This window comes from Sinocyclocheilus rhinocerous, unplaced genomic scaffold (assembly GCF_001515625.1).
Source record: "Sinocyclocheilus rhinocerous isolate Xijiao unplaced genomic scaffold, SAMN03320098_v1.1 scaffold1327, whole genome shotgun sequence".
Lineage (NCBI taxonomy): Eukaryota > Metazoa > Chordata > Actinopteri > Cypriniformes > Cyprinidae > Sinocyclocheilus > Sinocyclocheilus rhinocerous.
The window spans coordinates 463,682-476,767 of NW_015660879.1; the positions used below are offsets into that span (position 1 = coordinate 463,682).

Sequence of the window (13,086 nt, forward strand, 5' to 3'; positions counted from 1 at the left end):
ATAATTTTTTTTATAACATACAAGTCATTTCAGATTGTTACAGGAAAAGAAGCATTCTGAATTTACATTTTTAATATTAAGGAAGAAAAATAGTAAAATAGGCAAGGCAAGGCAAGTTTATTTATATAGCACATTTCGTACACAATGGTAATTCAAAGTGCTTTACATAAAAGAGAGTAAAATAATCATTAAAAAAAAAATCACAAAAATAAAACAAGGAATGAATAAACTTTGAAAATGATTTAAAAATTTATTTAAAATGAATTTAAGACAGTTAAAAATAGAAAATGATTATACATACATAAGCAAGCAAAATAAGACAATTGTTTTGTCCGATTTTTTTTATTTTTATTTTATTTTTTTACATTTATAGAATAAAAGGCATTATTAGATTTTTAATAACAAACATCTTTTTTCCTTTTCCCTTTTTTTGTTAGATGTTAAAAAAAATGATAAATGATAACATATTTTTATTTGTTCACCTGAGCATACATGTTCTCAGGCAGAATACTGATGGCTTTTGGTTTTTTTGTGTAATACGTGGACCTGTGAATATACTACATCTGAACCTTTTTCATTGTTGTCTTCTTCTGTTGGATCTTTCTCTGTAATGTGGTCAATCTGAGTACTGAATTCAGTATTACAGTCACGCACACTTTGATCATCAGAGATCTTGTTGTCCTGGTTGGTCACAGTCAGAACATTAGCATAAGTGGAATTCCTGTCAATAGTTCCATCCTGTGCCTAAAAATTTAAAACAAAAATATTTAGTGTATACCAGCATTTCAACTCTCTGAATAGTTTAGCATGTTAATGGATTTGACAGTGTTAATGTATTTGGTCTTGAGGGTCTAGATCTGCTATGCATGCTGCTGCTGCACAGCAAGTATGGACTTGCTACAGCCAATAGATACACAGACATGCTGCTGTGAGTGTATAAGATATGCTGCTGCTGCTGCTGCATGAGTGAGCGCACATAAATCCTGTAGCAGATCTAGACAGGTGGAGCTGGGGGAGGTGGAGGATTTCAGAGGAATTCTGCACTGCTGGACCAGCTTATAGTGAACACTCAAACAGACTATTTAAAGGTTGAGCAAGCAAGATCATTGACTGAAGAATCTGCAGAGGCCAGTTAGCTTGTGCCATGTAGAATGACGTGATTGCCAGCAGATTGCATGTTAAGGACCTATCAGCCTGCGCTATCTAGAGTTTCATGACTGAACTATATACAGGTGCATCTCAATAGATAAGAATGACGTGGAAAAGTTCATTTATTTCAGTAATTCAACTCAAATTGTGAAACTTGTGTATTAAATAAATTCAATGCACACAGACTGAAGTTGTTTAAGTCTTTGGTTCTTTTAATTGTGATGATTTTGGCTCACATTTAACAAAAGCCCACCAATTCACTATCTCAACAAATTAGAATATTCCATGACATTCTAATTTATTGAGATGCACCTGTATATCGTAGTAGTGTTGTCAAAAGACCCGGTATTTCAAAAAATGAAAACGTTACGGTACCAGGTTTTCTTAAGTACCGGTGGTACCGAGTACCCGGTCAACCCAGTTCTTGATGCGCTATCCTGCGCTCTCCGAATGCTATCCTCTTCATAAAAGCACTGAGACGTGGCGACATCAAGAGGAGGAAACGCATCAAACAAAACACCCTGATCAAATGAAAGAGTTCAAGCAGGTAAGTTTCAATTAAATTTTTTATATTTAGAGCTTCTGTTATGAAAATTATTCCATATTTTAATTTGAATGTCGGATTGAAATAAACATCGCCGTTAGCGTATAGTTAATTGTTAGCATAAGCATGGCTAACGCATGAAGTTTCTTTGTTAACTATTTACTGCTCCTATAACTTTTATTAGTGTAAAAAACAGGAGGACATAATGGTATTTACTATGTTTACACACCAGAGTCTTTTAAATGAACTGTGTGTCCAAAATATGCATGTTAGAGAATGTACAAATGTATGGTTAACAGTGTAATGTCATATCAGTCCATCAGAAAAACTGTTCTGGGCTTCTTTTTTTTAATTTAGTTAGTAGTTATTCTTGGCTGAATAACTCTAGCAGGTTTTAAAAGCCCTTTAAAACAAATATATGAACACAGTTTGGATTAAATAAAAGTACAGTCAAATGTTATTTCCTGTATAGACTTTACAATAACATCATGTTATCTAACATGAGTTAGATCTAGTAACATCTTACAGTGAGTGAACAATATATTTTTGCAACATTCATTAATGTTTGTGAATGTTATTTAATACAAACACTTGATCATTCATGTTTGTTCATTGTGCATTAAATAATTTTAACAGATTGAACTTGTGATTTATGTATTAGTAAATTTGGAAATGAACCCTAAGAAGAAGAATTGCTATATAACTATTGTTTATTGTTAGGTCATGTTATCCAACAAATGGAATCTTATTGTAAAGTGTTTTGAAGTTTCCATCTATTTGATATACACTTAATATATGTATGTAATCTTATCTAAATTTATTATAAAATCTGAGGTTTGTTATTTACTGAAAAGTTATATTTTAGCTGGTGTCAATGATCTTATGTTGCATTTGGTCAGACTCAGCCCATTGCTTTACTGAAGTATATTATATTGTTCTTTTACAGCTGCAGACTGAGGAAGATCCTGAAACACACCAGCAAACCCTAAAACAGACACTCCGAACTACTTAAATGGGTTCATGCAAGTTTACTGAAAAATGACTTGAAAATTGTACTTGCACAACAGGACTAATAGCCTGATTAAAACTTAAGTGACAAAATATAATCACGCACCAAATTTGCCATTTGCTTTTAAATGACATTGTCACGTCATACTAAATACATACTGTGACATATATAACAAGCTAAACTTTAGGAAGAACTATGAAAACTAGAAAAACTTTGTTCCCTTTCTCCTCACCATGTGCAGTTCACTGGCATCAGCTTATAAATGACATCAGCTTATAAATGAATCTGTAAACACTAATTTCTGTGGCCTCAATGTTTATTTCCATATGACATTGTGTTGTGTGCCATCTTATTGTTCTTTTGCACATGTGGGTTGGTTCGGGACAGTGACCAGTCCACCCTGGGTCACATGACCATAAACGATAAAATTACTTCCTATAAGTGACCATTACATGTACCCTTTATTAAGAGACTAGTGGAAGGGTGTTTTCAGTGTGATTTGTGCCTTCTGTGTAATTGCTATTTTGCACATGAGGTTTGGGACTGTGACCAATTCACACTCAATTCTGATGTTGGTTTCATTTTTAAAAAAAGCCAAACAAAAAAATCTGAGCATTAATTTTGAATTGATCACTAAAGCCAAGTTCTCACTATGCGACTTTAAACGTAATTGCCAAATCGCTGTGTTGTTCAGACTACATGACTTGCTGTCTGTCTTGAAGTCGTTGTAGTGTTCACACTACGTGACACTACGGGGTCACACACTACACAAACTAACAATGACTCTGTCACCCAATGACTCTACACTGTCCCCAAACCACGTTTTGTTATGAAAACACACGCGAGAATTTGAACGGGAATGACACGAAACAACAAGTGAAACAGGAGTTGTCTATTTGAGAATGGACGTCAGGAAGAAATTAGTTCTGCAAGCTGCTTGAGTAATGATCTGTTCTGAACAATTTTGCTCCATTTCTTGTGTCCAAGTTTTTCTTAAAGCCATGTTGCTGCTGCTGTTTTTCTTCCGCTGACCTCAACCCATGCCTTGCTCTCTCAGTCGGCCATGTGAATGTAGCCATCTTAGAAATCACATTGGAAAGAGTCCAGACCAGGGGCGTAGATTACGCGGGGGACGTGTCCCCCCCCCCACTTTTAATATCACGTAAATTTGTCCCCCGCACTTTTTCGGGCAAGTGTGTTCACATAGAGGTTTTCAAGAGCCTGTGTGAATAAATATAGATTTAAATTCAAAGAGACATGATAGTCTGTCTGATGTTTTATTCGGACCCAGAATAAGGCGACATGAACATCACTGAGCGCTAAACACTCCATGCAGTGTGTGTTTCATTCATACTCGAAGCCTCTGTCCCCCTCACTTCTGAAATGATGGCTACGCCCCTGGTCCAGACTATAAAACCCTTTACAGCAGTGGTTCTTAATTCCAGTTCTGGTGCGCAATTCCCTCCCCACTCAACACATTTTGTATGTCTCTCTTATCTAACACACATTATTATACGCTGTACATACAATATAAATAACCATACTTTCATTTATGCATGTGTATATAATACATGCAAGTGCATTCATATTAAAATTATTTTAATTAATATAAATTGTCACATTAAATAGTGTTAACCTGATTGATAAATATCTTTTGTGATGTTTCATATAAAAAGAAACATAATTTGGTTATATTAGATGTGTATTTTATCTGATATGAATAATAACTTACTAAAAAGTTATTATTAAGAGAGACATACAAAATGTGCAAGACCAGAACTGAGAGCCACTGCACAATGATAGTGATCTATTTAAAAATCTATTCAGTCAGGGGTGTGAAATGACTGGTGTTTGAGGAAACATGCTGCACTATATATATATATATGAAGTAAAGCAGAAATGAAAACTGATGGACTATTTTTTAGCTGACAAAATGACACATTTCAGTTTTTAAAAGTGTCCAGCATCTTACTTATTTAGTTTAAATAACTAAATAACTTAGTTTAAGACAGTATGTATGAGATTAAAGAGTTTTAAACAGTGAAATAAACACCCATCAACCCACTGAACCTAAAAACCAATGGCAAGTGCACACACCTGATTTACGGAATCCTTTTCTCCAAAATTGTCTCCCCTGTGTGTCTTTGTCCTCGTCCTGTGAGAGGAAGCAAAAAATTACACTGAAAACTTGACTTGACTGTGCATGACTGAAGTGCTTTGTAAAAGCTAATCTGGTCACTGTAGGAAGTCAAACACTAGAAGCACCGTTTCATATATCTTAACTTTGGCTGATGCTTAGACTAACACAAGCACAATGCTGAGTATCTTAAAATCATCTGTTTCATAATTACATCAGAGATGATTAAGTAACTGTAAATATAATTAATTAATTTTGTACAAATTACCTTGTACAAAATCCAATAGCAGAGAGCATGAGCACTGCCACAATTCCTCCCACACAACCAGCAATCATGGCCGTAGATGGTCCATCTTGTCCTATGTCATGTGAAATGACTGTAACTAGACCAGAATGTATTTCAAATAAACTTCATTGTTTTGGATCTTGTTCTTTACTTTTAAACTGTGTAAACTCACCTTCAGCTGTGAGCTGGATCGCTGCTGTTGACTGACTGCCATATTTATCCAGTGCTGTCAAAGTCACATTAGTGCCAATAGAGACTGAAGTAGATGGATTGATGGTGATGTGAGTTTCTGTTGGAAGCACTTTGACACAAGCACATGGGAGAAACACCAAAACAGCTGTGCTTTAGACATTTCTGGGTAGCGAAACATCAGATTCTATGTTTAAGTAGCACTTTGTGCATTTAAGTGAGCACAGTGCTCTGCTAAAGGAAATAAATGGTCAAGTCTCTTACACAGGACTCGTAGCATCATGGTGGTCTCAGCAGAAGAGTCATCAGATGTATTTCTTGGATATGTAGCAGTGCAGGAAATGTTCTTCCTGTGATCTTTGTATGACGCTTTGAAGGTCATGTATGAAAACACTGACTGGGTTTTATCAGGTTTCTCCTGTAACTGTGTTGTAATGCGGGCAGATTTAGGGATGTTAGACCAGGACATTGTAGGAGGTTGTTTGGGGCAGGGGGCTTCAGCAGAGCAGCTCAGATTGACTGTACTTTCCTCCATCACTGTCAGATCATTGGGTTTAAGTTCAGGAGGTTGTAGTGAATCTACAGAAAATAAATAAATAAATAAACACATTGTATTTCATCCTTAAGAAACAGTCCTTAATTATGTTGGTTATATAGTATTATGTAAAATTATTTACATTTAAATGTATTTAGTTATTACATTTATTTATTTACTTAAATTTAAGTGAAGTAAAGTATGAAAACCTGTATGTTAAAGACAGTGGAGATGACATTTACCTCTGACAGTGATCCTCACAGTCTTGCTTAAATCAGGTGAATCAGCTGGATTGGGGTTAAGTGTTGCTCTGAACACATTTGGCTCCATTTCCAGTCTGAAGTAATAGCGGTCTGAATGATTCATCATGATGTTATAGAAGACAGTGGTACAGTTCCTCTCATTGAGATCTCCAGTCATCTTTATGTCACTGAATCCTCTAATGATGTTTTCACTGCTATTAAAAGCTATAAAACTGTCTTTGTTTGCAAACTGTGATTTGTTTTTCAGCCAGATCCCATAAATAGTTCTTTTTATAATAGTTCAAATCTTACGTTTGTCTTCAAAATTGGAGATGTTGAATGTGCAAGGAATCTGCACACAAGAGCCTGTCAGAGCTGTTACTGTCTGAGGCATCACCGCAGAGTAGATATTATCAGCTGGAACATAAAAACACATTAGAAAATAATGACTTAAAATTTAGAGAGGTAAAGCTCTTAAAGGGACAGTTCACGCCAAAATTTGTAGAACAAACTTTTAAAATGTTTTTCATGCTGCTTTTGTCCATACAGATATATATATATATATACACACACACAAACACACACACACAGTATATACATACAGTGGACATCAAAATTAGAGAGCAATCTATATTGTAAATCTTCATCGCTCGAAATTTGAAGGAGTATTAGCTGTGTAAAAAAATGTTCCAGTAACATGTTTGACAAAACAACCAAGGCATTTCAACAAAAACCTTTATTTTGTGGAAAACACGGTGATCTAAATTAGAGAACAGTATAGCCACTGTAGCACAAAAGATGATTACTACAAAAATTTTGGAGGTTAGTAGGAAATTAGTAGGAAGTGTAGAGGCCCTTGCTTTGAATGACTTCAGCACATCTGCGGACGCAGGATATCACTGGTTTCTCACACTGCGCTGGTGTGATCTTGGTCCACTCTTCTTCCAGTCTCTTCCATAGTTCGGTAACTGTAGTGGGTTTCTCCAGAGATTTTTTTATACTGTGCTTTAGAATACAATTAATTTATGAAATATGCTTAAAAAAGGTCCTTCAATATAACTTCAAATAGTACTAATCAGTGAGCTTGAAATTTAGGGAATTTTAGTTCCCTTTCAGTCGGTCACTTCGACGTCACGTCGAGGACCGACGAATTGGGAATCTCGCCAGAGAGACCAATCTACTTTGAGTGTAAACTAAACAAGCGAATGCACATTGGCATGTACAATTGCATCCAGCTGCCGCTCGTTGCAGCGTGAGTATAAATAGGCAGCAGGAGCAACGCATAGTTAGCTTTTCGCTTCGAAGCCGAGCGGATCATTCGTTCTGCTCCTGACCAAGAAAAGACTGCTACGAGCTTCTGCGGAGTCCTCTTTTGGTGTTGGTGTGACGGCGCTACAGCAGTGGTCATTGCCAGACAGAAGGAGATTATCTATCAGTGTTGCGGTTGGCCATTTCCCCTGTACGCTTCAGCATAGAAAAAAAGACCAATTTCCATAAAAGAAATGGGCATTGAGCACGCTGAGGCAGCGTTCATGGATGAGTCATGTTCCCACTGCGGGAAGATGACCATCTCGGAGTTGCGGTTGAGACTCCAGTACCTAAAAAAGGTGTGGAGTTCCCGTGCCGCTGCCTCGTTCTAGTGTTCCCTCTCGGGGGGAAACTACTTCGGGCAGTAACCCGGGCGACTTGAGGATTACGGTGAGGAATTCTCCTGCAAGGAACCAACCTTTCAGGGTTCCTCACTCCTCATGCACTTCGCAGCCAGTGGAAATGACGATGGGACGTGCTGGACCATCTGAACAATGTGTACCACTCGTATCCTTCGGGGCTCCCCCTGACGATCAGATGTCGATTGCGCCATCGGATGATGATTCGAATGCGTTGCCTCCTTCTGGGAGGGTGGCGCCATCCGAGTCGGACCCAGAGATGGTTGCTATGCTTGCCCGGGCCGCCGAGAGGGTCGGGCTTGTGTGGAAACCTGCACTGCGCCCCAAGCCCTCGAGGTTGGATGATTGGTTTCTTGGGGTGTCTCACGCTGGTTCTCAGCGTCCTGCTCCAGTTCCTTTCTTCCAGGAGGTGCATGAGGAGCTAACTAGGTCATGGACGGCACCTTTTACTGCCAGAAACAGACCTAGTACCTCCTCCTCTCTCACTACCCTCGATGGAGGGGCAGCCAAGGAGTACGTGGGGATTCCCCTGGTGGAGTGGTCGGTTGCAATGCAATTGTGTCCAAGCACCGCTGCCACCTGGTGGGATAAACCGTGTCTCCCCTCGCGGGCTTGTAAGTGCTCGTCTAGTCTGACTGGCAGTGCTTACGGGGCCTGTGGGGAGGCTGCCTCTGCCCTGCACGCTATGGCATTACCAACCGACCTCTTCGACGACACAGTTGAGAGCTTTGCCCACCAGTTTTCAACCGCACAGAAAACATCCTGCCCCGGCGGAGTGCTGCTGCGTCCACCCGTCCGCCGGCCACAGCACCTCAGCCTGCTCGTCGCCGAGGGCGCCCCCCCTGCGTCTGCCCCCACCCCCAATGCAGCAACAGCAGCCTGTCCAGGCCCCTGCCAAACCTGGTGGGAAGCGTAAGTGCAAGAGGCCCTGAGACAGGTGACCCAGAGTTGGAGGAAGCAGCTCTTCAGGAGATAGTGGCCGCACCACTCCCTCCCCCGGAGGAGGGCCAGGTGGAGAATCTTTTGTTTCATTTTATTTCTTTTCCATCGCTGGCCCTACAGCCAGCAGTACCAAAACCTTAAAATAAAGAGCAGTTTCCTCCATCTCTGGGTCTCAAGAGGGCATGGTGGGTGGTGGACGACGTAGAGCCGCACCACGCTCATCCTCCTCTTTTGCCAGCGGAAAGCAGTGGGCGGTTCGAGGGCACAACGAGACATCCTCATGCACCCTCTGTCCAAACGTGGAACCAGGTAGGTGTTGTACCGCACACTCAGACCCCACTTCGGTCCACCCACGAGCTGCCCAACCCGGGTCCCTGTATTCCACCTCTCTGCCCCACTGCAGGTATGTCGGTGGTTCCTCTGGTCCCACTTGCACGGTATCTGGGAGCCTGGCTAGCGCTGCCCAGCCCGTCTTGCTGGCTCTTTCGGACTATCAGACTCAGCTATGCGGTTCAGTTCGCCCGGCATTCCCCAAAATTCAGGAGCATCCACTTCACATCAGTGAAGGCAGCCAATACTCATGTCTTGAGTGCGGAGATCGCAGTCCTACTGGCAAAGGATGCGATAGAGCCGGTCCCTCCAGCCGATATGAAGATGGGGTTTACCAGCCTTACTTCATTGTACCCAAGAATGGCGGTGGGTTACAGCCAATCTTGGATCTGCCAGTTTTGAAATGAGCACTTCACAGGCTACCGTTCAAATTGTTGACACAGAAAAGCATTTTCGAATGCATCCGTCCCCGAGATTGGTTTTGCAGCGATCGACCTGAATGATGCGTACTTTCATGTCTCAGCTGTCCCTTGACACAGGCCTTTTCTGTGCTTTGCGTTCGAGGGTCGAGCATATCAGTACACAGTTCTGTTCACAGATGCCATGGGTTGGGGGTCCACGTACAACGGGCATGCAGGGTCAGGGGTTTGGACGGGTCCCCAACTGCATTGGCACATCAATTGCCTCGAGTTGCTGGCAGTACGTCTTGCACTGGGCTGCCTGAAAGGGTCGCTACGGGGCAAAGACGTATTGGTCTGTATGGACAATACTGCGACTGTTGCGTACATCAACCGGCAAGGTGGTCTACACTCCCGTCGCATATCGCAACTTGCCCGCCATCTCCTCCTTTGGAGTCAGAAGCATCTGAGGTCGATTTGTGCTATTCATGTCCCAGGTGCGCTCAATCGTGTGGCCGACAATCTCTCATGAGCAGCGCTTCCGGGAGAATGGAGACTCCATCCCCAGGCTGTCCAGCTTATTTGGAGGCATTTCGGAGCCACTCAGGTAGACCTGTTTGTTTCTCCAGAAACCTCCCACTGCCACCTGTTCTACTCCCTGACCGAGGGAACACTCGGCACAGATGCACATATTCCCCGGGGCCTGCGCAAATATGCGTTTCCCCCAGTGAGCCTTCTCGCGTAGACACTGTGCAAAGTCAGGGAGGACGAGGGGCAGGTCTTTCTTGTTGCGCCCTACTGGCCCAACCGGACCTGGTTCCCAGAACTTATGCTCCTCGCGACAGCCCCTCCCTGGCAGATTCCTCTGAGGAAGGATCTACTTTCTCAGAGACAGGGCACTTTATGGCACCCGTGTCCGGACCTTTGGAAACTCCATGTCTGGTCCCTGGATGGGACGCAGAGGTTCTAGGTGACCTTCCCCAGGAGGTAGTGGATACCATCACTTCCGCGCGAGCACCTTCTATGAGACAAGCTTACGCCTTGAAGTGGAACCTGTTCGTCGAGTGGTGTTCTTCTCACCGAGAGGACCCCCAGAAGTGTTCGATCAGCGCAGTGCTTTTCTTTCTGCAGCAGGGGTTGGAGCGAAGGCTGTCTCCCTCCACCCTCAAAGTATATACTGCTGCAATTTCTGCATACCATGACCCCATAGGAGGTAGATTGATAGGAAAGCACGACCTGGTCATCAGGTTCCTTAGGGGGGCGAGAAGGCTGAATCCTCCTCAACCTTTCTCTATGCCTTCTTGGGATTTGGCCCTGGTGATGAGAGCATTCCAGGGTGCCCCGTTCAAGCTTTTGCAATCAGTAGAGTTAAAGATTCTATCTTTGAAGACTTTGCTCCTGGTTGCATTGGCCTTGATCAAGAGGGTAGGGGACCTGCAGGCATTTTCGGTCGACGAATCATTCCTGGAGTTTGGGCTGGTTGACTCCCATGTAATCCTGAGACCTCGGCCTGGCTAGTGAAAGAGAATTTCACTTGCCTGACCAGACAACTAATCTGATTAAAACATCTAATTAGGGAAGCACCGAAATAGAAAATGTAGTTTTTATATTTATAACATATAGCCTAGTTAAGTAACATGACACGACCAAGAGAGTGCAGCTTTCCCTGAAAACCACGATTGCAAATTTGACATTGAGTTCAAAGGAGTAGTTAATATAGTGACAATATTGTCAATGTTGACTGTTTTTGCCCAATTTGGTTAACGAAAATAATTCCAAACAAAGATCACAGCAGAACAGTCGCCCGTCTCTGAGTAACACACAGCAGTATTTCCTTACTGAATGATTTGGTGTTTTTGAATTGATAATTTCAAAGTCAATGATTCAGTGGTCCATTCATAAAGACAGGCACTTGCTATATTCCTGAATGAATCAGCCGTCTGAACGAATCGTTTGAATGACTTGTGGCCAGTGAAAATGCTGAGTGGCTAGTAATTTTGGAAAACCACTAGCCACAGTGACTGGTGAGCAAAAAAGTTAATGTCAAGCCCTGTATTTTATATATACAGTATATATATATATATAGTATATATATAGTATAGTACAGTATATATACATATGTGTGTGTATATATATGTACTTTTCCACAGTCTCTGTTGTTACTGACTTCCAAATAGTTTCTAGTTGTTCCCAAAGACTTGCTTTTGATTAAACTTTTGTGCGATCTATCTTTGAATCCATTAAATCCCAACAATAATTATATTTTAGCATTAGAAACACTAAGAATCGTAAAGCTGTATCTTTCTTTTATAAATGTGATAAAACTAAAGACTTTTTGGAGATATGAAGGATGCAGTACTGCTCTATAGGCACTCAAGATTAACATGAGATTGGCTGAAACTGTGTGTGTTATGTCCCCTTTAAAGGAATACTCCACCCAAAAATTCTCTCAACATTTATTCACCCTCATGCCATCCCAGATGTATATGACTGACTTTCTTCAGATAAACACAAATAAAGATGTTTAGTCTATGTAATGCAAGTGTACTGGACCACTTCAAAACGTATAGGTTACCGTCATGTTTAGATTGTGCAGTTTTTGAAGCGTCAACTTTGGACATCTTGTAAACTTGCATTATATAAATAGAATTTATGTTCTATAGAATAGAATTCACAGTGTTCCACTGTGCTGCCTTTTAATCGTTGTTGTATGCATTAGATAGATGTTTTTTGACCTGAGCCATTGTGTTTTATTTTGTTTTCCACCATTTACCAAACATTTGTTTGTCTGTCTGACAAAACATTCTATGTAATTTATTTCACTTTGCATTAAGATGATGTACTTTTTACACCCCTGACACAGACATAAGACAAGCTTCCAAAAAAACAAAACAGCCCCATAAAAGTAATTATGGCTTATATATGACCTGTTTTCTATATTTAAAGTCTCCTGAAGCTATATGATAGCTTTATCTGAGGAACAGACAAAAATAAATTATCCTTTCCTTTGCCCATCAGTTTGCTATTGTAAGGATAAAAGAAACTCAGATACTTTGATCTCCTGAGAAACAGACAATACACTGGCATCTTCAAGACACCCCACAGAGGGGTGGTGCAGGAAACGCCTCTCTCACATATGCATCACTGCCTTTTCATCTCCTCCCTCCACTGGATTCATACTAAAAGTCAGGTATGTATCTTACTCTTAGATTCGTCTTTGAGAATTTGATGTCTTGTATTGATTTGATATCGTTGAATTGGCTGTGGAGATAATTGGCATAATACATATTTACCTGACTGATAATAAATTGTTACATTTGACTTATTCTGACTTACTCTGAAATTAGTTCCTAAAGTAGATTAAGTGAAGGCGTATGTTCCCGCAAATCTGCAACCAGGGTTACGTACATACTAGATCTCAGATTAGATGAAGCATGGGGCGCATCAAGTGAGTACTACTTGTGTCATCATATCAGTAGTGGTTCTGCTGGTAAAGGATATATTTAATGTATATGAACCAACCTGAGTGAGTGTGTAGAAACACAGAGCTGATAATGATGAAGGAGATGACCTGGACCACATACATCACTGAAACACTTAAACAAACAAAAGAGACAAATTAAATATACTTTTCTGCCCCCCCCCCCCCCCCAAAAAA

At 40.9% G+C, this 13,086-nt stretch overlaps 1 protein-coding gene across 1 annotated transcript; it reads right to left on the reverse strand.

The window, feature by feature from the left end:
* Positions 1-428: 428 nt before the first annotated feature.
* Positions 429-13,014, reverse strand: LOC107725693 (sialic acid-binding Ig-like lectin 13). The gene is given in 7 exon segments (XM_074560125.1): positions 429-744; positions 4,800-4,857; positions 5,108-5,198; positions 5,298-5,426; positions 5,579-5,893; positions 6,092-6,508; positions 12,951-13,014. Coding segments are annotated over 7 exon segments (1,320 nt in total). The 3' UTR covers positions 429-498.
* Positions 13,015-13,086: the final 72 nt, after the last annotated feature.